Raw genomic sequence first — 27,812 nt, 5'->3', positions numbered from 1 at the left:
CATATCACATTCTGAGTTTTTGTCTAAGATGAGGTGACCAACTCCAGTACTCAAGAGCCATAAACAGATTTGCATACACTGCCTTTACTGTATGCAAATATATCTCATACATATCCATTATAATATCCTGAAAACCAGTCCTGTTTGTGGCTCGTGAAGAAAGGATTTGGCCATCCCTGGTCTAAGACTTCTTACCTGTTTCCTGAGAGTTTATCCTTAATCTCCAACTAGTGCAGAGACTGCATATACTCTTCAGGTCTTTACCTAGATCCTTAGGGGCAAATTTTAAAAACCCTACACGCGTAAATCCAGCTGGATTTATGTGTGCAGGGGAGGTCACGTGCGCCGAACCTATTTGGCATAGGCCTGGCGACGCGCACATGTCCCGAGGCTTGAAAAAAGGGATGGGGAGTGGGCGGTCCGGGGTGGGGCGTGGCCAGAGGCCTCCCTATGGCTGCTAGGCCGAGGGATCGCATGCCGGCCAAGTGCCAGCGCGCGCAACCTACGCCTGCCTGGAGGCAGGTGCAACTTGCTAAATAAAGGTTAGGGTGGGGTTTAGTTAGGGATGGGGGAGCGGGTTAGGCAGGGGAAGGTGGGGGGAAGGTGGGGGGGCAGAGGGAACAGGTAAAGCCATCGGGGCTCCCCTAGGGCTCGGCACACACAAGGTGCAAAAGTGTGCACCCTCTTGTGCGCACCAACCCCGGATTTTATAACAAGCACATAGCTGCGCGCGCATGTTATAAAATCAGGCATAGATTTGTGCACGCCGGGTTGCGCGCACAAATCTACACCCACACGTAGATATTAAAATCGGCCCTTAGGTCTTGCCCTGATCAGGAATCCCTGGAGGATTGTATGGACTTTGAACTTAAGATTCCACTAATATGAACTTTAGACTTAAGATACCACTAACTACCCATGTTCTGGCTAATCATATAATAAGGATATGACTCTGAAATTTCAACAGAACTTACTATCTCCAACTCCAGTAATTTCCAACAGATTAAGCTTTTCTATAATTCTCCAACTCAGTATTTTTCTAGCAGGAAATCACAGAAAAAATTAAACACTGTATCAGAGGGTTCTCGCACTTCCTTTTACATGGTTGATTACTTTTTTACAATTTTTCTATTTATATCATTTCTGAAAATATATTGTGTGTTTCATGACAATGCAAATGCTAATAATGATGGTCACTGATCGACCTCGAGTGGCATTTAGCAGTCTATAACCCACCAATATCATTGACGTCTTTCAATGTGCTGGCTGCAGATAGGATAGAGAAAGTAATGATGGAAATCTCTTTCTTGACCTTCTTCCAGCTTTCAGTTTGGTTTGGCTGATTTTCAATATCGAATAGAGCAGCTGCCAACCCAGGGAAGCTCGATGAAGCGTAAGAGTTGTGCTGATTAGGAGCATATATGACATGTCTATTGGAAACAATTGAGACAATACTTAGAAATGATGGGGGCCTTTATCTCATGGGCTAGAAGGTGGCATTCTGACGTAATACATGGTGTTTAATAGAGGAACAAGAAGACAATGATTAACAAATACTGCCACATATTGTATGCACTAGTTCTTATAAAAAATGTTCCTGTAAGGTATAACATTTTAATTGGCAAATCCACAGTAACATATACTGTACATGTATATAGGTAACCATACAAGAATAGCCATTCTTTTTCTTACTCTAAACATAACTAAACCCATCAAATAGCCAATCACAACCATGTCAACAAAAGGTATATTTCACCTGCTTTTCAGAAACAGAACATGCAAGTAAATTTGTTTCATTCTGACACTGGGTTCCTGAAGTGGTATTTAGTTAAATTAATGTCAGAATAGCCCACCTTGTTTCCAGAATCCCACATTTCACCATTCCCCTTTGCCTCTCTGCCCTTGTTTGTGTTTATTGCCTTCAAGGCTCCCAACTCTTCTTGATTTTGTCTTCCATACCCTCCCATTATACCATATGACTGTGTTAGAATCAATGGCAGATGTGTTTCATTGTTTGCTACAATTTTCCAATATCAAACAATCTCTCTTAAAACTCACCTTTTCTCTCCTGCCATTTGTTTTGAATTTTTTAACAGGTTATCACAGTTAAATATTTTGGACTAAGTGAGAATTTCAAAGCAGTCATAAAGCATTGGAATGAATGGTGAGAATTAGGAATTGGAAATGGGATATCCCAAAGCATCTTGGGGACATTAGTAATCATTCTTTATAACAAAAGCTCCTGCGCTAGAACCACAGAAAATCCTTCAGTTAATGTATTTACTGTTGACTGATAAATATGGTATCTTATTTGTCAAAATTCATAAATATAGAATGAGATAATGGGGGGGATGGAGCAGCTGCCCTGTGGGGACTGGAGAGGATGGGGCTGTTCAGCTTGGAAAGGAGATGGCTGAGGGGAGATATGATAGGGTCTTAAGGGTCATGGGGGGGTCTGGAGCAGGTGGATGTGAATTGGTTGTTTACTCTTTTGGATAGTGGGAGGACTGGGGGGTACTCCATGAAGTTGGTGTGAAGCACATTTGAAACTAGTTGGAGAAGATTCTGGAATTTGTTGTCAAGGGATGTGGTTGGTACAGTTGGTGTGGCTGGGTTTGAAGGGGGTTTGGATACGTTCTTGGACGAGAAGTCTATTACCTGCTATTAATCAAGTTGACTTAGAAAATAACCACTGCTATAACTAGCATCAGTAGCATGGGATATACTTAGTTTTTGGGTACTTGCCAAGTACTTGTAGCCTGGATTGGCCACTGTTCAAACAGGATGCTGGGCTTGATGGATTCTTGGTCTGACCCAGTATGGCAATTTCTTGTGTTCTTATGTCCTATTTAAATAAAGTCCATAGTGTCATGTGGGGACTGCTATCTTTATACAATGAACTATTTGTCAGAGTGATATCCTGAAAATGTAAACTTTAAAAAACTGTTCAAAAAATATTTTTCTCACTACAATATGGTAATTAGAGGAAGGGAACATCTAGGAAGAAAGGCTAGGACAAGAGGAATCCTTGAAAATTGGGAAGACTAATGATTATTTTTTCTAGAGGCTTGAAATACTGAATTATGAGAAGTAATTAGATATATGTTTGTGAGTGGTAATTATGGAAGAAGCAAGAGTATTATTACTGGCATGGAGTAAACCTGAGTACCAAAATTGCTAGTGTGTGTTTAATCTCAAAAGAACTTGTGCTATTAGTGCTGAATTGTGGTTCCTTGTATAAAAGGCAGGGTTTGACCTTCTACAGTGATGAACTGATCCTAATTTTGTGGTTGCTCATCCAGTTGTTGACTGAATTTCCAATTTCCAATTTGCAGTTTCCACTAAAAATCATGTTGATTGCAAATCTTGGATCTCTAAGTTTTCAACTCAAAAGACACTTCCATGATATTTTCTCTCTCTATAAATGTAGAACTTGGCAATGTATCTCCTAACTTATGCAGGGTATCTCCAATGGGACTCTAACTAGAAGATGGTGCTCCAGGTATCTTGTGGCTTAAGCCATACAGGTCCCAGTAGTCTCACAGGAGATGTCACTCCATACTTTTCAAACTGTGAAACAGATGGGGTGGCACCTGGCACCTTGTCTAAGCCCCCCCCCCCCCCCCCCCCCAAACACTAACCTTTTCTTTGGCTCATGAGTTCCCTAAACATTAATGCATTCATCCTATACAAAAAAAATAAACATTGACTAGTTACAGCAAATGTCACAATCATTGTACTTTCATTATCTAATGCCTACATCAGCATGAGATATATAATGGCACGTTAAATTAGCATATGTCAGGATCTCTTTTTCTCTGACCAAGGCTACTGGTGGCAACTGGGAAAGTAATCCTGTTAACAAGCAGATCATGTTAAAAGGGACTACAAAACCTGAACTGGCCTATCTCTACTTTGAAGACTTCTTTGTATTGCATCTTATTAAGGTGAAAATGTTAATTTAGTTTTTCCAGTGACAGGCCATTGAGGCATGTAAAAGGAAAAATAGTGGTAAATGTGAGAAAATAAAAAATGAGTTGCTAATAGTTCCATATTGAGGGGGACATACTGAATATGTCCTTATTTTTCCTTATTTCATGCATGGAGAGGTAGTCCTGTTTTTCTTAGGGATCTAAACTAGGAAATCAGAACTACATCTCCATGCATACAATGGGGTAAAACCAAAACTAGCTAACCTTGCCCTTCTGGATATGCAGGTGCTCATTAATATAGTCACTGTAGTTACTAAGGGGGCACTTGGCATTTTTGTAATGGAAACCTAGAGGTCCTCAAGTAGTCCAATCTCAAAGACAATGTCCTTTTTTTGTTTTCTCTCTCGATGTTTCAGTTTTGACTAAAATGTTTCTTTATCAACCTTGGGGTATATATTCAAAAGCCATTTAGATGGATAACAGGAAAGTTATCCATCTAAATAGCTTAGCCGCATATTTAAAAGGATTACCCAGCTAAATACTGGCCGGATAATTCATTATCTGGCTAGAATTTAGCCAGGTAAGTTGGGGGCATTCTTGGGGTGGGAGGTAGGCATTCCAGGGAGGAGCAGAGTTAGTCATTTAAGTTAACCGGCTAATTCTAGATGTGCCATATTCAGGTCTAAAGTTAGCTGGATATCACATATCTGGTTAACTTTAACTTATCTGGGTATATTCAGCAGTGCGGCTGCACCACTGAATATCCTGGTTAAGTTGGCCAGATATGAGTATCCGGCTAACTTAACTAGCCACTTAGCAGCTGAATATTTACCCCCTTGTTTATATACATCCTTCTTACCATGCAAGAAGTTTCAAATGTTGGGAATGTTAGTATTGTAAACCACCTAGTTGTAGAATGTAGATGTCTGAGGGTTTCAGGTTGTAGGGTTTCCATTTAGTAATTTTATATTTAGGATAATTCACTAGATGTAAATTTTAGTAGCAGGTAAATTTACACATAATAAAGAAATTTAAAGAGAAAAAATTATTTTAAACAAAGAATAAAGTTTATTTGAGAGCTTGCTATGCTGGCAATTATTTATTTATTTATTTATTTCAAGTTTTTTATATACCGACGTATAGCAATCTGCCTTCACACCAGTTTACATGGTAACAACTTAATACATCGATTTAACATTGTAAAGTATATTACAGTTAACATAGGAGAGTATATTACAATTGAACGATAAACTTCTTAATAGCACAGCTGTGGCAAATTTTTAACCGAACAATTACTAACATCAGTCACTTAACTGATTACTAACATCAAGCGCTATGAATGGTATTGTAGGCGCTATGAATGGTATTGTAGGCGGGGAGTATCGGATCATTCATTAGTTATAAGGGGGCTGCGTTGAAGGAGAATAATTAGAATAATTAATTAGATATAATTAATTAATTAATAGAATTAATATAATAATGAATTTGATATAATTAATTAAATAATTTGAATAATTTGAATAATGATACTAAGAATCAAGCTTCTTTAGAACAATGATAACAGCAGTGTTACAGATAACTCTTAAACAGTACAATATATTCACTGACATTTAACTATATCTTTTACAGGGCAAAAACTTTATAGTGAAGCCTAGGTTTTTTTCTCTATCTGTTTCAGATATTTTAATACTAAGAAAACCAGCGTTGTTTTAAAGATAAAAACAGTATCAGATAAGTACTTGTTCATGTTTCTCCTTTTAGTATAAATTTGTTTCTCTATCTTTAGTTTGCTTTTAAGAATTGATTCTTTGTGATGATTTATCTTTCAGATGTTTCTATGAAAATCAGAACCTCAACTAAAGGTAAGTAAAGTTTAAATGTTACTCTTACATTTTTCTTCTATACTTTCTGTATGCATGTGTCTCTATTTTTTCCTATATATGCATTTCTTCTGTTTCTCTTTCTGTCATAGTCCTGTTTATGTCTGTGTCAAATATTTGTCTACGAGTTTGTGAGTGCACAAACTTAGCTCATTACTCACTGAAGCTAGACGGCAGAGCTTGTTTATGCAGCTAGCTAGTGTTGTTTATGGAATACACCATAGTTGAGAAGTTTTGGAGGCTTGAGACTGGAGCTGGCTAGGATAGTTGGTAAGCATGGAGAGGAACTAGTTATTTCTCTTGACCACGTTGTTCTACAAAACCTTCTAGCCTAACTTTACCAACTCAAAAAGAAATGCTACCTTCCTCAACCCAATTGATCTTCCATTATCTAGAGGGTAACCCTCAGTTTGTGTCAATGACTTATTATACTGCAAAAACTAGCTAAGAAAACCAAAAGATAATTAAGTTACCCTATCCATATTTCATGGGAGGCACTATAATTTGGAGAGATGTGATGAGTCTGAGACTCGGACCATTAACCAGGCCGATTTGTGAGGACAGTATTAGCAGTCTGACAATGAGATTTCAAAAGAAATATGTTCTCTTCAATGAAAATGTTCACCATGTACACAGTTATTCATTCACACATTTGATTTCCTTTTATTCATTCTTTAATTTTCAATTTCTCTTTATTATCCTAGAGAAACTTATTTGTGTTATTAACTAATTTATGTCTCACACCTTGTCACTATAATTGTGACTTTAATATAAAACAGGGCTGCTTCAATTTCCTTCTGTGCTCTTCTTAGAATTCTAAACTTAATCCATATATTGGTATGAAATTATATAGCAATATACTACTTATCCGGTTTATTTTTTCTATATGACTCCATATATCCATTTTAAAAACATTCTACTGCATATACCTGAATGATAAAATATTTTTGACAATATCAAAGTTTTCCTCTAATCCAATTAAAGAATTAGAAATTATTGTGCTTTACCAAAAAGATGTATAATTGTACTAGCCACTTAGCATCTTGGCTTCAGATAAATATTCTTTTTTCATGGCATTTCTCTGGTGACTTTGACCCATCACATGATAGGGGGAAGATCAGGTCAACGCCATTTTGAAAAATTATGTTGACTGAGCTCAGAGCAAGAGGGCACTCCAGGCTCCCATTGAACACCAATGATGCATTTTGGAGGTAAAGGGTGTTTGAGGGTGAGGGTGGGGGTCTGGCTGTCCCTCAAGACCACTAGAGCCTTTTTTTCAGATTGGGAGAGAGGGCAAGTGTGAGACCACTAGACACCAGGGATGTGAATATTTTTGGACTGGATTTATCGGCTGAGGTGGGTTGATGCATGGGGTGCAGTCTTTGAAAGGAAGCATGTGTCTCAGGTAAAGGTTGTATGGCATACATAAGGGAGGAGTTTGGAAAGGGGCAGGCCATCATTGCATGTTTACAAAGTTCTTTATTATTTTTACTTGTGGGAGACACCACGACCTCTACAGGCAATGTGGGTGGGCAGGGATAGTCATTGATTCCCCCCAGGGGCTTTGTTTAACTTTATCGGGGGGGGGGGGGGGGTGTAGATTTGGGCCTTTTAATTAACATTGCAGGGACATCAAGAGGCATGTTGGTATCCAAATATCCCCACAATAGTTTATCTATATATCCCTGAAATGTGCTAAAATAATCGGGCTGACTTTTTCTAATTTAGCCGTGTTATTTTATTTACATTGATTTACCTATGCATAAACTGATTTGCATGTATTAGGAAATTTTATGCATACAAATGCATGCAAAGCAGCTTATTTCTATAGAAGAAGGAATACATGGAAAATATTGCCAGTATGACAGTGGGATCAACAACTATACATGAGGACATGGAACATATGAGAAAAGAAATGCATCAGCTTCATAGGAAATCCAAACAGGCTGCGAGGCATGCACTCCTGCAATCAAATGTTTTTGGACTGGGTACAAGTTTCATCCTATGATATTGTTGGTGTCCTACGAGACCTTGATTCATCTGTCCAGGATATGAACAGGAAATTTAACTATGCAATTGGACTTATGTTCCCCCAGGAGGCAAGTTTATCCTCTAACTCTGAAACAAATGAACAAAATAGCCCCTCATGCAGAGGCAGAGGCAGAGGTGGGATCATGGAGAGAAGCCTTTTCAACGAGGAAAATACTCACCATGCTGAACCATCACGGGGCGGGACCTATGGGATCACACTTGCTACCCCAGCACCAAAGCAGCCTATTTCACTCTGTAAAATTAATTATGTTGCCCAGGAGTTTCCCCTCCCCCACACCCTGCTCCTACATCCCCCTTTTTGTCTTTTAAATTCATAATGTCAAGAACACCTCCCCATAACCAACAACCCCAACCCTTTCCTTTCTCTGCTCGCCTGCCCCCATATCTTACTTTGTAAAAGATGCTTCTCCTGGATCATGGTAGCCTCCTACTGCAGTTCAGGCCCGGTACTTCTGCTGTTGCTATTCTACTATGATAGAAGCATACACCAATCATAAGTCTAAAGTTATCTGACTTAGCCGGATATATGCGATATTCAGCTAAGTTAGCCGGATAACTCAACCTCTTCCCAGAACACCCCTAAAATGACCCTTTTTTATCCAGCTAATTCATAGCTAGATAATTAGTTATTTGGATATAATATAGCCGGATAAATGGCTAAATATGCCAATTGTGCCATTCCGATGGATAACGTTTGAGTTATCCATTTAAATGGCTTTTGAATGTGGACTTCAAGGAGATATATTTGCTTTGCATCCAGTGAACAGTGGGGACTGTGGCTGCCCAAGGGTGAAACCACTTTTGAAAAGATTTTGCTTTACCTTGGATAGCAAGGAATTGTATTCCACAACCACTTCCCTGTCCACTTTGGAGAAGAGATTTTCTTATGTTTACCATCACTGAGAAGGGACAGTGACTCAGAGGTTGAAGATGGAGAAAGAGGCTATAGAACGTGGAGTTTTCATTTTCATGATTTTTGCTATTTTAAGTTAGATCTTATTTTTTAATTACAAGTACATTTATTACTTGAACCAAGTGTCCTACTTGCCCCTTTTCAAGATGGCAAAGAGTATCTCAGCTACTGAGACTGAGAGAAGTGAGAGATTGTGGAGGATTAGATTCTCACCTAGGGCCCTGGAGGATTGTCCTCTTTCCTACTGGTGGAAGCTTGGCTCCCCAGCAACTGACAGTATATAAAACACTCAAATTAAATAAATTAAATTAAATAAATTAAATGTGATGAATGGAGAGAAAAGTAACCGAACTGGGATAGTGAGATTGGTCCTGGATACTGTGTGGCCCCTAGAGCTAAGTCTATACAGCTGAACTAGATCTCTCTCTGGTAACCCCAGCAATGGTTCTCAGGCAATATATCAGCTGCCTGCATGCCTTCAGAGACTGGCTTGAACCAGGATATCCTACTCCTCTCGGACCCTCCTTTCTTCAGCAATGAAGCATCTTCTTTCACTTTCTTCCCCCTCTCTTTGCTGTTCATTGGCATCTGCCAATCTAATTCTTTGTCTCACTTGGAAAATGTACCAAACTATGAAAAATAACCGAACGTAATTAATATTTGCTATAGAGAAAACTTATTCACAGGACCACAGGGGCACACAATAGACTAAAATGGCCACCAATAATATGACTTAAATTTACTCTTGACTTGACCTGGCATTAAATTTCCTGAGTTACAAAACACGCATTAAAATGTTTCCCCACTAACACAGCTCTCTATTTTGACCTCTAATAGCTAATGCCTTTGTTTACATAAGATTTGCATGTATGCATATGCGCTAATAATACTGTGGATAATTTTAGCATGGGGTTTATGGTGCTAAATCCCATATGGTAGGGCAGAGAAATCTCAAATGTCAATTAACTTCAAACGTAGGGGGTCATTCTCTAACGGGATCACATGTGAAAAGGGACTTTTCACATGCAAAAAGTCCCTTTTCGCTTGCGATAGCTAAATCGGGGCAGAGTCGGGGCGGCGTTGGCACCGGAAGAGGAGGAGTCGGAGCGGCACCGGGGCGGACGCGGCGGAAACATCGCTGGCTGCGAAAAGGTAAGAACCCTTATCGCTGCCAGTAGCGTGCCCAATAGCACCACCTTATACGATGGCGCTATTGGATGCGAAAGCCGGCAGCGATCGCACCGCAGAGGTGCGATCGCTGCCAGCTTTTGCAGGCCCGCCCCCACTTCGCCCCTCCCACTCCCTATTAGCGCCAGGATTCAGGAAGCCGCGGTAGTTTAGAAAATTCAGCCCTTAAAGAGATATATCATAAGATATTTCTAAGCTTGTAATGGGTTACATGGTTCCCCAACACAGACCGTGTTTTGTACAATAAGGGGTAGATTTTAAAATGTGTGCACACACGTCCATGTGCTTGCGCTACCTGGCGCAGACACCTGGATGCCTGATTTTATAACATGCATGCACAGGTGAGCGCATATTATAAAATCGTAGGTCGGCACGCACAAGGGGGTGCACAATTGTGCAACTTGTGTGCGCCGACGCCTGCGGCCTTCCCCCATTCCCTCCTAGGCCGCTCCAAAATCGGAGCGGCCTGGCAGGGAACTTCCCAACCCCTTAACCTAACCTCCTTTCCCCTTCCCCTAACTCTCACCTAGACCCCCCTCCCCCACGACCTTTGTCTTACCTGCTGGCATGCAATCCCCCGGCACAGCGGCAAATGACCACTGTGCCAGGAGCCTCTGACCCCGCCCTGTCCCCCAGACCACCCAGCCCCTCCCTGCCCCTTTTTCAAAGTCCCGGGACATATATGCATGGCCAGGCCTTTAAAATCTGGGCCTAACTGTGTTGGGCGGGATCCAAAATCACAACTCTGCAAATGCTTAGCTGTTAGAAAACAAAGTGACTCCCAGGATTTAATATTTGCAAAACAGATGTGTCGGGTATGCAGAGTTCTTTTGAGCATCCAATCTGTAAGGCATTCAAAAATGTAAACAATTGAAAGCAAAGAATGATACATTTAACTTCCAAATGTATTTTGTTTTCAGACAGTCTGTGGTGGGGGCATACACATTATCCTATTTGCTAAAACCCATATAACATTTCTGAGTAAGAATAGTGCTTAAAACCCACACTAAAGCTTGAGTAAAAACCTCCATTAGGCTCAACATGACTTATTACTTCAGCCCCTATATCCATATTGGCATTGTCTTTTTTTGTTTTAGATGTGCTATATACCAGTGAAAAAATTGTTTAAATGTGTAGGTGTGGTTTTAAAATCACCCAGAGCACATATCAATCCAAATGACTCAGAATATTTGATATTTAATTATGACATAAATTAGAGATATACCTGTTGATAAAAATATGGGACTAGGCCAGTACTGCCACTTCTTGTTTTTAGTGTAAAACATTTTTATTAATCATGAACACTTGACTAGACATAAACGTATGGAACAAAACTAGGAAGAATGCTCCCATACAATCTCAGCCTGCTTCACCGTGACTTTGCAGCACTTGAAATGTAAAAAGAATCCAAGAAATGTTCATGTTCACACAAAGGCTTAGAATTATCAAAATGTGATAATTTGAGAGGTTTTGCACTAGAGAGAGAGAGAGAGAGAATCTTTATAAGGTTTTCATAGTGGTCAATTTATATTGCTGTAGGAGGGCCAGCTAGTAACTCAAGGTGAGGTTTTGGTGGTGGTCTAGGGTTTTGTGGCCAGTTTTACATGCAGAGTAAGACGTACAAACAGCACAGTAGACCTCAGTGAAGATTTGATGTGATTTGGAGTGAGGAAAGTCAGACTAAGATGAGATTACTTCAATGTTCTCTTGTCCTAGCTTGATAGTACCCTGGTAGAGAGTTCATCAAGCTAGGAGAGAGTACATTGCAGAAATTTCATCTTTGTGTGACTTTCCTCACTCCAAATCACGTCAAATCTTCACCAAGGTCTACTGTGCTGTTCGTATGTCTCACTCGGCATGTAAACCTGCCTGCAAAACTCTAGACCACCACCAAAACCTCACTTTGAGTTACTAGCTGGCCCTCCTATAGCAGTATAAATAGTTGACTGCTATGTGTGCCAACTCAGAGGCACTCTCTCACTCTCCCTCTTCCCCCCCAATGCCAGAAAAAAGGTATAGTTATTTCCAGCAACAGTGTGCATTACACTATCACATGGTGTCATAATGCCCCTCATTTTCATTGATCCGCCCTCTTGATAAAATTTGCATTCGTGTTGCCATAACGCATTTTGATAAATGACCCTTAAAGTGACTTGTATATGTAACCTCCAAATGTTTTCTTGGTAGTAGAAGACACTTCTGAGATTGCAAGTTGTGTGAGACTTTAGTTTTAAACCTCACCGTTACATCTTATTCTTCAGCTAGTTAACATCAATGACACAAGCCAAATTTAGGCAAATGATGCCATTTCACAGTTTAGCGATATGATGGCTTTTATTTTCTCCTTTTATTTGTTATGCATCATTACTTAAACTATATCATGCATTACGCAGGTATAATTATTTTACAGTTTGTCAGAAGGCTCTCAGCTGCACTCCCTGTGACCCCCTGATACCACAGACAGGCTGGTTTATAAATGAATCAATTGGAAGCTATATTTACATAGTTGATCATTTCTTTGTCCTTTATAAGCACATCATTCTCAATCAATTTTAATTTCATTCTAAGCAAGGTTGCAAGTTGCCTTATGGTGAGTGTAAATGCTTTCCTTTATCAGTAGGAAACCTGCTGTACACTATAACCAGAAATAAAACTCTTTTCTGTGGCATTCTGTGTAATTTCATATATAATGTCTTGTAAAGCTGCAGGACCAGCCAAAATATATTTTTAAAAAATTCTGTTGGCAGCTACAACAAACAAAATCATAAACACCCTCTCTTTTTTTCCATTCTGCTTTTAATTTAATTTCAAAGCCTTTGAAAAGTGAAGGGGTTAACCAGCTAAATTTATCTGGTCAAATTCTGGGCGGGTCTGAGGTCAAAATTAGATCTGGGAAGAGGAAAGAAAGATAAGTTGGTAGGACTGTCTAATTTGGCCGGTGAGGGCTCAGAACTCTCTCCCTTCCAATTATTCAAGGTCCCGAAAGGAACGCAGTGCTGACAGTCCTCCCAAAGCCCTTCCCAACTCGCAATTGCCTGATGAACCAAAGCATGTTCCTGCCCTCCTCGCTGGAACATTCCTTCCTCCACCCAATGACAAAAATCTTTGTGGCAGGGGACAACCCTCATACCCACAGGACTAAAGAGTAGCCTGGACAGCAATCCTCCATCCTCCCTTCTCCTCACCCACCCAGGCCTGGTGCAACCGGGTGTGCATACTGTACAATTGCAGGGCAGCATACTGGGGGGGGGGGGGGGGGGGGGCGGCGACAGCAACAAGTGGAGTTGGTTTGACCTCGTCCTCCCAAGTCCCAGTGGTCTGGTGCAGTGCCAACAAGAGCAGAGGTTATACATTCTGCTTGCTCCCTCCACCACCTCCTCCCCTGCGGCGCCAGCCTCGGAAGCCACCAGTATCTTTTTTTTTTTTTAGAACAGATTTCAACCATTGCTTCCTGCTGAAACTTAGGAGACACTGAACCCCTCTAGCAGTTTGTTTTTTTTCATATCTAGCCAGTTCCTGCATCAGGCCAGGGACCACCGGAAGTACCTGAATTACATGGGTGTAGCTACAGAAGGCTCTGAACAACACTGAGAGTCTGGTAAAATAAGAAAGAGAAGAAGTGCTGTGCTGGTGAGTCCTGTTGTCAAAAACAGGGGGGGGGGGGGGGTGAATGTGTGAGAATGGGAGTCAGCCTGCCTACCAGCTGGGTTGTGTATATGTGTGTATGGTAGCCTGGGTTTTGATTGTGTGTGTGTGTGTGTGTGTGTGTATGTGTATGTCTGTGAGTGGTGTGTGTGTGTGTGAGAATGGCAGCCTGGATTACATGTGGTGTGTGAATAGCAGCCTAGATTGTGTATGAGTATTTATGTGAATGGCAGCCTGGAGTTTTTTATTTGTATGTGTGTGTGAATGGCAGCCTGCATGTACTGTGTGTGTGTGTGTGTGAATGTAGCCTGGAGTTTGTGTGTTTGTGTGTGTGTCAAAGGCAGCCTGGGTTGTGTGTGTATGAATGACAGCCTGGCATATGTGTGAGAGACTGGCAGGCTGGGTTGTGTGTGTATATGTGAATGCCAGCCTGGATTTTGCGTGTGTGTGTGTGTGTGAATGACAGCCTGGGTTTTGTATGTGTGTTTGTGAATGGCAGCCTGCCAGACTGGATGTGTGTGTATGGTGAAAGTTTGTCCAAAGAAACAAACCAGAAACCAATCCAATATTGCAAGTAGCGACCAGACAAAAAATGTCGGTAAATACCAAGGAGTTTATTATTAAAAAGCCCTACTCAGGCCGAATTTCACTCTATTAAGAACTGCTTCAGGGGCTGTTAAATATTGAAAGCGGTGTTTGCATAACTCATGCAGATACAATGTCCTTAAAATCTATATGTTGTGTTAAAAAGCTCTGTTCAAGCAGGTTTTTGAACAAAGCCGGAGTAGTGTATTATCAATTGCCCACACAGATTCCTTGCTGTAAAACTTATAATTCTGTGAGCAAAGCGTCCTGTGACCACTACAAGTAAACCAAATATATACTGTAAGCATGTGTGTGCTGTCTGCCATTTAAATCTGTTTATTTCACACCAAAAAATAGCATCATGGTGAAAGTTTGTGACACCCCCAGTAATCCACAACAAGCTCAGAGTGTCCAGAAATGAAAAGTTTTCAGGTATGGAGAGCTTAGGATTTTTCCATCCTTATTAGTTTTAATTTTTGGAAGTTTGTGTATTCTATTTTGAGATAGTTTATTGCTGTTTAGAAAATTTTAAAAACTTTTTATTTGTATTCTTAAGTTTTGAATGTTATTCTGTTCATCAGCTCATTGACAATATTCTTTTTATTAGTATGATTTCATATGATTGGTTTATATTTCTTGATTTTTTTGTTTGATTTATGAGGACTGGTGATGTTTCTATTTTTCCATTGCTGCATTGCATACAGTCTGGCTTGTTGCTGTTTCCAGTTCAGTTTCTGTCTATATGTTTCTATTTATACTTTATTCTGTATTTGTTAAGGATATTCCTGTGTTCTGCATGTGTGACCGAGGTGGCATATTCTGTTAGCATGTCGTTTCAGTTTAGGGATTTATAGCAGCATTGTTGCCTTTTCACAGATAGGGTTGTGCCTGTTTGAATGCTTGAATTAGTACTATTTTGGTATGGGAAGTTTATTATATTGTTGTCATTCAGTTTACTCATGAGCCAAACCCACACCTAACGTGTTACAATAGGCCTAATACCATAATGGTTCCAAGTGTCTTTTTTTGCAGGGCTTTCTGGGTGGCACCACAGCAGTGGACGTTTTTCTGTACCAAAAAATGGTACTAGATATAGGGTCCAGCCAGTGCCATTTTTACATACCGGTAGGTGGGGCACGAGCACATGGGGATCACTCCTGCACAATTTAGGCATTTTGGACCTGTGGATGGAGTAAGATGTGTTCATGGAGTATGTCAATTTTGAAAGTTTGGATCACTGAAGGGAGGAGGGGTTTTTTAAGTAGGGAAACAGGATCTGGGACAGAGCATGAGACTGATATTTTCTATTGTGTGTTGGTTCTTTAGAAAACAGAAAAAATTCTGTATTAAAAAACAGAACAGCAGGGCAGGGCTGGGGTGGGGTGCAGTGGGGGGCACAGGGCAGCAAAAGTGCTAGCACAGGCCCTGGCTCTGTCGCGGCCCTGTTGCTGGCCCTCTTCTTCTTGGGCTGCCACAAGGTAGGATCCCATCTTGTGGCGGCCCTGACACAAACACTGCTCCTCTTCTGCATGTGACTGATGCTCCTCCTCCTTCCTGCTTGCATGGCTCCGGAAAAGTTTTTCTTCCAGGACCGCGCAGGCAGGAAAGAGGAGGAACACCTGGGCATGACTTTTTCTTCTGCCGCCGGTAGGATCGGGTCCACCGGCAGCAACATGGGCCTCTCCCTGTTCCCAACTCCACCCTACCAGGTGTGCTGCCCTGTGCAATCGCACGGTTTGCACACCTGGTGGCGCCAGGTCTGTCAGCCAGCAAAGTAAAGAAACCTGCATACACTGTTTCTGCTGGCTGTCACTGCAAACAGTTAAGGGGTGACCATCATGCAGGTACATGGCTATCATGGCACAGCAGAGAATTTTCTGTAGTGCACCAAGTGAGGGGCAATTGGGATATTTAAAGCTTGCTACTCCTACCCCTTCTATTTCCTAGAGAGATATTGCATATAGTGTGTACAAGAGGACCATAGCTTTAATTTAAATTAAACACAATCTATCACACAACATGCAACTATATATTCTTGTTTATGACTGCAATAGCAATGCTCTTTTTATCCCCCATTCTGGTTTGACTAATGTGCTTGACTGGCTACTAGTAATAGTCATGTTCTGTTTTAACATTGAAGCTACTAGCACCCCTTCATGGTACATAGCCAAACTGGTTTACCCCAAACAGTTCCCAATGATCCATTGAGGGAAGGGCAGTGTCCCTCCAAAATCCACTGCATTGATGCCCTAACCTGTAGCAATACAATGCCTTGCCCATCCTGGCAGGCACTCCCTAGCTTGCAGGAATTTAAGACCTGTGTTGATTTAGTTCTGTGGCCAGTCCTCAGCCCATTTGAGGCCCTTCTTATGGTGGCAATGTGATTGGGATAACCAAAGATGGAACAATAGTGCTGTGTTGCTACTTGCTCCTCTGCCAGACCCAGAGAAGGATAGGGAGGCATCCATACCATAAGTGTAGTTAAATCACAAGCAGATTGTGATAAGTTGTAGGAGGACCTTGTGAGATTGAAAGATTGGGCATCCAAATGGCAGATGATATTTAATGTGGACAAGTGCAAGGTGTTGTATATAGGGAAAAATAACCCATGCAGTAGTTACACGATGTTAGGTTCCATATTAGGAGCTAACACCCAGGAAAAAGATCTAGGCATCATAGTGGACAATACATTGAAATCATGAGTTCAGTGTGCTGCAGCAGTCAAAAAAGCAAACAGAATATTAGGAGGTATTAGGAAGGGAATGTGAATAAATTAAAATGTCATAATGTCTCTGAATCACTCCATGGTGAGTACTGTGTACAATTCTGGTCACCACATCTCAAAAAAGATATAGTTGCCCTAGAGAAGGTACAGAGAAGGGTGACTAAAATGATGAATGAGATGGAGCAGCTCCCCTATGAGGAAAGGCTAAAGAGGTTAGGGCTGTTCAGCTTGGAGAAGAGATGGCTGAAGAGGGATATGATAAAGGTCTTTAAAATCATGAGAGGTCTAGAATGGGTAGATGTGAATCGGTTATTTACACTTTCGAATAATAGAAGGACTAGGGGGCACTCCATGAAGTTGACAAATAGCACATTTAAAACAAATTGGAGATCCAATATCTTGGGGTTAATATAGGCTTGGATCTAGAACACTTATTACGACTGAATTTTGAACCTTTAATTCAATCATTGATGAGGGACATTGACAAATGGGAGAAGCTGCGGCTCTCATGGTCCGGAAGGATGGCCGCGATCAAAATGAGTTTGCTACCCAAAATAAGCTATCTCTTCCAGGTGTTGCCTTGTTGCTTCCAGGAGGGAGAATTATGGCCCCTCCAACGTAAATTGTTTGCCTTTGTTTGGCACCAGCGACCCCCACAAATTTCTCATCAGACCCTCTATCGGTCGCGGCAGGTGGGAGGACTGGGCTTTCCATTCCTCTTACACCATTATGTAGCCTCTCAAATGAAATTTATTGTAGATAGTTATGACTTGAGCACCCCCAAGCAATGGGTACTGATAGAACCATCCTGGACGGGAGTGGCCCCCCTACAGGCCTTATACTGGTCCATGTACTATACAACAAGGGAATTGGCATTATTTCCCCTAAGCCTCCGTACAACACTCACAATCTGGACAAGATGGAAATCTAAACTACTGGGTCTAAGACATTCTGCCTTATCACATATTTGGTATCTTAAGGACTTTCCTATGGGACGTGAAAACCCGATCTTTTGGAGATGGGAAGGGGATGGTTCTTTTTTTAGATTTACAAAATTCATTCCATTTACCAGATAAGGACTTCTTGGCTTATGCACAATTTCGGCATTTTTTGTCTACGAAGGGACCCCGTCAAGACCTTTAGCTCCCTCGCTCAATCTTTGAAGGCTATTGTATACTGGCTGGAAGGCTACAAAAGGGAATCTCGAAGGTATATCAGTTGCTGATTAATACCATGGGGAGGAGGGCGGCCCATTTGGTCATGTGGGAATGGGATATGGGGACACAGTGGGGAGAGATTAGATGGGAGGAGTGTTTCAGGTCTTTGGGTCAGTTTTTGATGTCAGCTTCCATGATCGAAAACCAGTATAAACTTCTCTACCAGTAGCATTATTCATCTGTGAGAGTGGCCCTAAGGTCTCTGGGGCGATCCTCCCTTTGCTGGAGACAGTGCTCCCAAACTGGAATGTTTTGGCATATGTGGTGGCAATGTCCCCGGCTACAATAGTTTTGGTGCCTCTGCCAAAGGATTGGCAGAAGCCATATTCGGGGTACTGGTTCTGCTGAGGGTGGATTATTGGCTTCTCAGGCTTCAATATCATGCTTTAGATGATGAGCATCAAAAAATATTTATATTTTTTACGACAGGCGCTCATCTGCTGATTGCAGCCCAGTGGAAATCCTCCAAACCCCCAGGCATGTCTCAGTTATGCACCAAATTGAGACAAATCTACTACCTGGAGAAACTTACGGCTCTTAGGAAGGACTCCTTACACAAGTTCTACAGAATGTGGTCATCTCTCATGCGTCATATTGAACGAGTGGTAGGGATGGTTTGAGAGGGCCACCTTTGCTATTAATAGCCCAAATAGCCCAACTCGCCTTGCCCTCTTCTTAACCCCTCATGCCTAGTTCTGCCTTGGGCATGGCAATCATTTGAAGGGGAGGGGTACTTCTTAGGTTGCCCCTGATTTACCCCTGAAGGAAATATTTACTATGGGAAAGGGAGAAGGTCCCAACAGGAACTGTGATAGTGTTATCTTTCTTGCACAGGACAAAAAAAAAAGGGGGGGGGGGGGTTGGGAGGGGAAGGAGGGTGGAGGGGGAATATAGGGGAATGAGATGATACTGTAGCTCAACTCTCAGATTTGGTTGAGCGATCTGTATTTTGTTTAGCAGTTCTTATGTTTGTGTCTAGATGTTAAAACAATGTTTGCATGTATTATTATGTTCATTTCTTAATAAAATTTACATAAAAAAAACAAACTGGAGAAAATTATTTTTCTTTTTTTTTCTATTGGAACTTTTATTGGCAAAGCAGATCCATAACATATAACATATGGGCATAAACATAATTGCCCCAGTTATCCAAATATGGGTGCAGGAACAATATAGAAAATGATACACAACTAAATAACAGTATTATATAACATAAACATCCACTTAGCACTTCCCCCTCCCCCCCCCCCCATCAGGCCTATATCATTAGTGTCCAAGGTAGATGCCATATTACTGAAATAATACCTCTAATAAAAAATTGTCGCTCCCGTTAACCTTGAATAATACAATATATGCCAAGGAGATCAGACCTCATATATCACATGTCGAACACCTAAAAAGATCTAGGAACATGTAAAAGATTTAAAGAAGAAAAAAACAAAAACAAAAATGGAAAAAACTGCAAAGGGTCTATACCGCACCATTATAAGGTAAAAGTCATAGAATGTGTAATTTGTCCCAATTAGTAAAGGGCTCCCAAGTTGTGTGGTATGTTGCCTCACGGTGGTGACAAGTAGCGGTAGTATGTTCCAAGAGTCGGATATTCCGCAGCCTCTGAACCAGCTTGTAAAACGGGGGTACTCCAGGTCTTTTCCATAAGCACACCAGCTCAAGTCTTGTAGCTATACAAATGTGCAGGCATAGCTTTTGTTGTGAGATAGAGAGATCTGGGAGCGGATTGTTGATTAATCCAGTCACCTATTTGTTGCCAGTATGATGAAATCCGAGGACAGCACCACCACACATGGATATAAGTGCCCACTGATCCACAGCCGCGCCAGCAGAGGTCCGGGATATGAGGAAACATATGATGAAACCTATCCGGGGTACTAGCAGCTGGGTCAGGTTTTGGGTTTTTTTCACCGGTTTTTAAGCACTCTGGGCGGGGAAAATCACCCCTAGGACCGGGAGCTCAGCAGTTATACGTCCGATCCTAGGTTTGGATAAGTTCTATTAATCAAGTTGACTTAGGGAATGGCCTCTGCTATTACTGGCATCAGTAGCATAGGATCTTTTTAGTGTTTGGGTACTTGTCAGGTTCTTGTAGCCTGGTTTGGCCACTGTTGGAAACAGGATGCTGGGACTGATGGACCCTTAGTCTGACCCAGTATGGCAATTTCTTATGTTCTTATGAGGATAGTGACCTTTTCTTTTTCTTTGCTCACTATCCACAGCTGCAGCCTGAAGTTATCACTCCTGCTGCTTTGACATCTTAAGGGACTTTTTAAAAAAAATTGTTGGCTATATACAATTAAGTATTATGCTGGACCAGATGATCCTGGTCTCAAGGAAGATTACCTGGATTTGTATTTTGTCATGCTTCATTTGAATGAACAACTCTTTGTCATTAACTGAACAAAGGGCACAGTGTTCCAGATTTGGTTTGCTCTAGGTGGGCAGATGAATGCTTTGCATAAAGCTGGGCTGTATCAGTTGGCTTTACTGCATCTTTTTTTTTTTTTTGGTAATTGAATGTTGAACCCTCAGATTAAGAGTCTTATACTCTATTCACTGAATCATTCTGGTTTAGCGATGGCTAGAATTGTCCTATAAGATAAGCAAACTTTAAAAATAAAGTGCTAGTAATTTTTTATTGATCCTTGTAAACGTATTGTACAAGGCTATGGATACTTGATCAGTTCATACATTATGTGTATAAGTTTAGGCAGTCCTTGTCAAATTGTATGTTTCAATGAATTTTTAAGTGAACAGAAGATGACACAACCTCTTATGATAAAAATTAAACATGGCATATTTCTGCAATTTTTAATGCAAAATTATTATTGCTGATTTTAACAGTTTGAAAATAATAAAAACATGAATATGGCATGTGCAAAAGTTTGGACACTATTCCAGTTTATTCATTACTACTTTTCTAAAAAGTTAATAAGGCCTAAAAGGTTGATTGACTCATTAGTCCTTCAATTATACAGGTGAAGACAATTTCACGCTTGAACAAATTCTCCAACCCTTCTAACCTCTCAGATTGTGATTGTTCTGTTTATTTCAATAACCATGGTCTCCTCTAAGAAGCTGTCTGAGCATTTAAAAATGAAGATAAATTCACTCTTACAAAACAAAGGAAGGCTATAAAAAATCTCTAAATGTTTTAAGCTAGCAATTTCAACTGTCAGAAACATTGTTAAGAAATGGAAGTTGCATGGAACTGTTGATGTTAAGGCAAGATATGGAACACCAAAAATATCTCTGATTAAACTGCCTAAAAACTGGTTGGATCTGCAAAACACGCGTCGCCGGGCCTATTTTCAAAAGGCCCGGTGACGCGTGGAAAGCCCAGGGATGCATCTAAGTCCCAGGGCTTTACTAAAGGGGCGGTCCAAGGGCGGGAAGTGGGTGGGTCTGTGTGGTCTGGGGGCAGGGTCAGAGGCCTCTGACACAGTACCCATTTGCTACTGTGCCAGGGATCACACGCTGGCAGTTGGCCAGCGTGCGCAACTTATTTCAGCCCCAGGGCTGAATAAGTTTTGAAACAAGAAAAAAACCACTAAAATGGTAGGGGGGAAAGGGCTGGGGAGGTAGGGAAAGGGAAGGGAAGGTGGGGTGGGGGGTAGGGAAGTTTCTTCCGAGACCACTCCGATTTCGGAGCGGCCTGGGAGAGAATAGGGATGGCAGTGCAGCTCGGTGCGGGCTCGGCGCTCGCAAGGTGCACAATTGTGCACCCCCTTGCACACGCTGATCCCTGATTTTATAACATGCACACGCCTGCGCGCACAAGTTATAAAATTCCGTGTCCATGTGTGCACGCCAGGTAGTGCGCGCACATGGACGCGCTTGCATACCTCTTAAAATCTACCCAATAGATTTGCCTATTTACTTGCATAATTTTTCACCTGATAATTATCTTGTGTAAGTGATACTAAATGTGTTTATTATGTACTATTGGCCAGGAGGGTCTTGATGAATGGAGAAGGAATGGTAAACTGGTGGAGTAATTTGTAAAATTGGTAATGTCAATTATGCACACATATTTTAAAATATACGATTTAGGCACATAAATCTGGATTTACACAAGTAAGTTCTACTTTATTTTTATGCATCTAACTCCTGGAATGTTTAATTCCAGACAGTGAATTCAGAACCTGTAACTCAAATAATAGCTTTACTTCATAGTTCTCCATAGTTTTGGGAGATCTGATTGGTCAGGATTCTCTGAGTGGGGGAAAGATAACTTTCAAGGCCTCCTGCATTGCATTTAGTATTTTCCCAAAATTAAGTTTTTGTATACAGCAGTGATGATAAAAGTATTGATAAGTGTTAAAACACACTGGAAGCTAACTTGGTTTACAAAGTTACTTTTACTGAGATATTGCAAAATGATGAAAATATCCTTTACAGAGATTTGGTTCACCATTCAGTATTACTAATGCTTCCAAATAAATGTGTGACTTTGCAAAGTCTTGTCAAAAATTTTAAATGGTAAAGTGAATATTCTCTGCTTTCATTCCCCATGGGTTTAGGCAAGTTTTTTAAACTTCCCTCCCATATGGTTGGTAAAGGAAATGCTTAATTTAATTTAGATCTTCGTCCAATACAAATTTCATATTTCCTACCTCTCCATGTAATATTCTTCTCTGAAATCACGTTGTCCTCAAAGTATCAGATTGAAATTGTTGTTACTCCTCTTTTCCCACAATCTCCAGTAGATGTTTTTAGGCCCTGTTGGGGGTCCATCCCATCTTCTTTCTCATATTTCTCCTTATTCTCTCTATGTCATCCCTCCTCTGAAAAGAGATGGGCCTCAGGTCCCTTCTCAGTGAAGCAACCTCTTCCTTGTTTTATTGGTAACAAAATAAAAGATTGAGCCCCTAGTTAGTGGGAACTCAAGAACAAATAAAACAAAATTCTTGTACTTAAAATAAGGAAAAATGCATGAGTACAGGATAGTGGAAAAAAAATCTCAGCTCAGCAAAACAACTTTTTCAAAATTGATTCCTCAAAATAAAGGCAGGCTCTTTGACTCCTTCTCTAGCCCAGGTCTCACTTTGAGAATCCTACACAGAGGCCTTACCCCTTCAACCAAATCAGACAGGGGAAAACCATGATATGTTGCCCCTAGGGAGGGAAACTAAAAACTCCACAAAATATGATGGTGCTCAGAGTTTAAATAGCAAAGGGGCTGAGAACCAAGATGGCCGCCACTCTGTAATGCGAACTCACCTCGGCTCCGTGGCGTCTTTGCTGAAATCTTGAAATTCTGATTTCCTCGTTGCTTATTTCTTGGTATAATATGCCCCACACAAAAAGAAAAGCAAGGATTCGCGAAAATATTACTTCAACACTGATTACTTCAATGTGACAGCTGCGGATCGAGGATGCGTTTGGACTTGTGCACCAGAACCCGGAAGGAGGGGCCGCTGGCGTCTGTAGTGGAGAGCGGCCACCAGACGTCTTGGCCGATGAAACATCATTGAGTCCCTGGGCTCCAACAGCTCCAGCGATGCTATTTCGATCCCCAGAAGAATCGGGGCAGGAACAGCTGAACCTGGCAGAGAAACAACTTGCTCCAAGGACTTATGACTCCCCGAGAAACGACGGAGGGAATCCGTTTGCTTCGGTGAGCTCCGTTGAGGGCTCCGGGGGAGAAAAAGAGGAAGCAGGCCAGAAAGAAAATGGAGAGGCTGGTCTCCTAGAAGGGAGAGGTAAGGAGCCTAGAATTGAGGTGATTGTGGGGAAGCCAGTTGAGATTGCTGAAAAGTTAACTTTGGAAGAAATACGGAAAGTACTTATAAGTATGAACAAGGCAATATGTGATTTGACTTCTGCGGTGAAACAAAATATGGAGAAATCACAAATCAGATGGTTTGGAAAAAAGAATTCAATCAGTGGAAAAGATGATATAAAAAGTAGAAACTGAGATAACTGGAGTGAAAGAAGTTCAGTGTAATTTTATTAAATCTGAAAGTAGTCTGGTAAAACGCATGGATTTCCTAGAGAATGAAATACGTCGAAATAATCTGAGAATTTTGAACTTTCCAAGATCAAAATGGATGACAGCCAAGGATCTCTTTATAAGTTACCTTAAAAATATCTTGGGTTATACTGAAATCTCTATTCCTGTATTCTCAAAAATGATTTACTTACCAGAAAAGAAGGAGCAGAAGAGAGAAGATAATGAAGAACCAGATAATTTATCTGAAATCCTGGAGAAATCATATGAGACTAAAATTGAGTCTAGAGCCACTTTATTAGTATAGTTTGTACAAACCACAGACAGAGATAATATATTAAAGATGTTCTTTCGGAATCAGAACCTATTGTTTTATGGATACCAAATAAGAATATTCCCGGACATAACCAAGAAAATGCAGGAAAAGAGGAAAGAGTTCTTAATAATGAAACAAGAAGTGATCTCACGTGGAGCTAAATACATTTTGAGGTTTCCTGGTAGATGTATTTTGCTGTATCAGAATAATAGGTACATCTTTACTGACCCTGCACAACTCCGTCAATATCTGGACTCCTACTCCTAGTACTAGGAGAGTTGGATAAAGTTAGATTGGGCACATAACACAGAGTTTTTCTTGGAGAATGATGTATAATTATTTCTTGTATTCCACTTAATATTTGGTTCTCCCAATGTTCTTATAATTGATAAGAAAATATTATTTCCTCCTTAATTAAGGATTTGAAATTCAGATATTGTAATGATTTTCTTCTTTATTTCATCAGTTAATTTTCAATGTAAATTGTTGAAACTTCAATAAATAAAAAATTTTAAAAAAATAGCAAAGGGGCTTACCATTTATCTTCTACCACATGGGAGAGTTACCTGATCACATGGTTACTATATTTCCTTCCTATTTATTTATTTAGATTTGTATTCTGCTTTTTGCACTTTTTTCAGTGCTTCAAAGTGGATTACATTCAGGTACTGGAGGCATTTCCCTATCCCCAGAGGTCTTACAATCTAAGGCCTGGATTTATCAAAATGCGGTAAGTATCGCATGTGATAGCAAAAGGGGTGTGGTTTATGCAAATATTCATTTTATCACAATTTGTGCTAATTACCTATGTTAGTGCAAATTGCAATAGGAGCCAGACCTGTTGTGAGAGAGAGAGAGAAAGAGAAAGAGAGAGAGAGAGAGAGAGAGAGAGAGAGAGAGAGAGACTGGCCATAGTGTCATCTCCCTAGATAGGTATTTGTATCTCTATAGTAGGCCCACCTAGTAACTCGAGGTGAGGTTTACGTATCAGTGTAGGGGGTTAAGGGCCCCTTTGACATTCAATGTTAGACGTACGAACAGAACAGTGCTCTCTTGTGAACATTTGAGGACCTTCGGAGTAAGGAAATTCACCCAAAGATGAGATTTGGGCAGTGTTCTCTCAACCTAGCTTGATGTTACCCAGGTAGAGAGTCCATCAAGCTAGGTTGAGAGAACATTGCACAAATCTCATCTTGGAGGTCTAAAGTTATTCATATGTTAAGAACATAAGAACATAAGAAAATGCCATACTGGGTCAGACCAAGGGTCCATCAAGCCCAGCATCCTGTTTCCAACAGTGGCCAATCCAGGCCATAAGAACCTGGCAAGTACCCAAAAACTAAGTCTATTCCATGTAACCATTGCTAATGGCAGTGGCTATTCTCTAAGTGAACTTAATAGCAGGTAATGGACTTCTCCTCCAAGAACTTATCCAATCCTTTTTTAAACACAGCTATACTAACTGCACGAACCACATTCTCTGGCAACAAATTCCAGAGTTTAATTGTGCGTTGAGTAAAAAAGAACTTTCTCCGATTAGTTTTAAATGTGCCCCATGCTAACTTCATGGAGTGCCCCCTAGTCTTTCTACTATCCGAAAGAGTAAATAACCGATTCACATCTACCCGTTCTAGACCTTTCATGATTTTAAACACCTCTATCATATCCCCCCTCAGTCGTCTCTTCTCCAAGCTGAAAAGTCCTAACCTCTAGTCTTTCCTCATAGGGGAGTTGTTCCATTCCCTTTATCATTTTGGTAGCCCTTCTCTGTACCTTCTCCATCACAATTATATCTTTTTTGAGATGCGGCGACCAGAATTGTACACAGTATTCAAGGTGCGGTCTCACCATGGAGTGATACAGAGGCATTATGACATTTTCCGTTTTATTCATCATTCCTTTTCTAATAATTCCCAACATTCTGTTTGCTTTTTTGACTGCCGCAGCACACTGCACAGACGATTTCAATGTGTTATCCACTGTGACACCTAGATCTCTTTCTTGGGTTGTAGCACCTAATATGGAACCCAACATTGTGTAATTATAGCATGGGTTATTTTTACCTATATGCATCACCTTGCACTTATCCACATTAAATTTCATCTGCCATTTGGATGCCCAATTTTCCAGTCTCACAATGTTCTTATTTGGATAAGCTTAACTGGATAAATGTAAACATATTCAACAAGACTTGTTTCACACTGAATATCTTAGGAACATAAGAACATAAGGTTTGCCATACTGGGTCAGACCAAAGGTCCATCAAGCCTAGTGTCCTATATACAAATGAAGCCAATCCAGGTCATAAGTATTTGGCAGGATCCCAAAAGGGTGACAAATTTCATGTTGCTTTTCCTGGGGATAAGAAGTGGATTTCCCCGAGGATAAGTAGTGGATTTTCCCATCCACCTTAATTATGGTTTATGACCTTTTCTTCCAGGAACTTATCAAAACCATTTTTAAATCCAGCTATACTAACAGGGGCAGATTTTAAAAAGTTGCGCGAGCGCGTACTTTTGTTCGCGCAGCAGGCGCGAACAAAAGTACGCCTGATTTTATAAGATACGCGCGTAGCCGCGCGTATCTTATAAAATCTGGGGTCGGCGCACGCAAGGCTGCGCAAAATCGTCAGCCTGCGCGCGCCGAGCAGTGCAGCCTGCCTCCGTTCCATCCAAGGCCGCTCTGATTTCGGAGCGGCCTCGGAGGGAAATTTCCTTCGCCCTCCCCGCACCTTCCCCTCCCTTCCCCTACCTAACCCACCCCCCCCGGCCCTATCTAACCCCCCCTCTTACCTTTGTCGGCAAAGTTACACCTGCTTCCAGCAGGCGTAACTTTGCGCGCGTCGGCCGGCAGCCCCGCTCCGTCCTCCGGTCGCAGGGGCTGGTCCGGAGGCCCCCGGGCCAGCGCCACGCCCCCGGGCCCGCCCCCGAAACGCCACGGCCCGCCCCCGAAACACCACATCAGTAGGCCCCGCCCCGGGCCTACTGATGTGGTGTTTCGGGGGCGGGCCCCGGGACGCGCGTAAGTCCCAAGCCCCGGGACTTACGCGCGTCCCGGGGCTTTATGCAAAATAGGCGTGCCGGCGCGCGCGGGCCTTTGAAAATCCGCCCCACAGCTTTTACTAAATCATCCAGCAATGAATCCCAGAGTTTAATTATGCATTGAGCCAAAAATATTTTCTTCTATTTATCTTAAATGTATTATTGAGTAACTTCATTGTGTGTCCCCTAGACTTTGTACTTTTTGAAAGAGTAAACAACTGATTCACGTTTACCTGTTCCATTCCACTCCATTCCTTATTTTCTAGACCTCTATCATATCTCCCCTCAGCCATGTTTTCTCCAAGCTGAAGAGTCCTAACCGCTTTAGTCTTTCCTCATAGGGGAATCGT

The 27,812-nt window shown here is 41.3% G+C and overlaps 1 protein-coding gene and 1 long non-coding RNA gene across 2 annotated transcripts in view; one reads left to right on the top strand and one right to left on the bottom strand.

Annotated features, from left to right (window-relative positions):
• Nucleotides 1–672: 672 nt before the first annotated feature.
• The window catches only part of LOC115090152 (putative N-acetylated-alpha-linked acidic dipeptidase), a gene marked incomplete in the record, with an annotated part of 417,134 nt that continues 389,994 nt past the window's right edge, over nucleotides 673–27,812 (bottom strand). Inside the window, 1 exon segment of the mRNA XM_029598900.1 lies at nucleotides 673–1,430. Coding sequence (XP_029454760.1) covers nucleotides 1,226–1,430 — 205 coding nt within the window.
• LOC115090153 overlaps nucleotides 13,425–27,812 on the top strand; it is a 175,525-nt gene continuing 161,137 nt past the window's right edge. The window contains exon 1 of the long non-coding RNA XR_003856319.1: nucleotides 13,425–13,595. This is a non-coding gene — a long non-coding RNA (uncharacterized LOC115090153). The remainder of the gene's footprint in view (nucleotides 13,596–27,812) is intronic.

This window comes from Rhinatrema bivittatum, chromosome 4 (assembly GCF_901001135.1).
Source record: "Rhinatrema bivittatum chromosome 4, aRhiBiv1.1, whole genome shotgun sequence".
Classification (NCBI taxonomy): domain Eukaryota; kingdom Metazoa; phylum Chordata; class Amphibia; order Gymnophiona; family Rhinatrematidae; genus Rhinatrema; species Rhinatrema bivittatum.
This window is presented reverse-complemented; position numbering and strand designations above follow the sequence as displayed.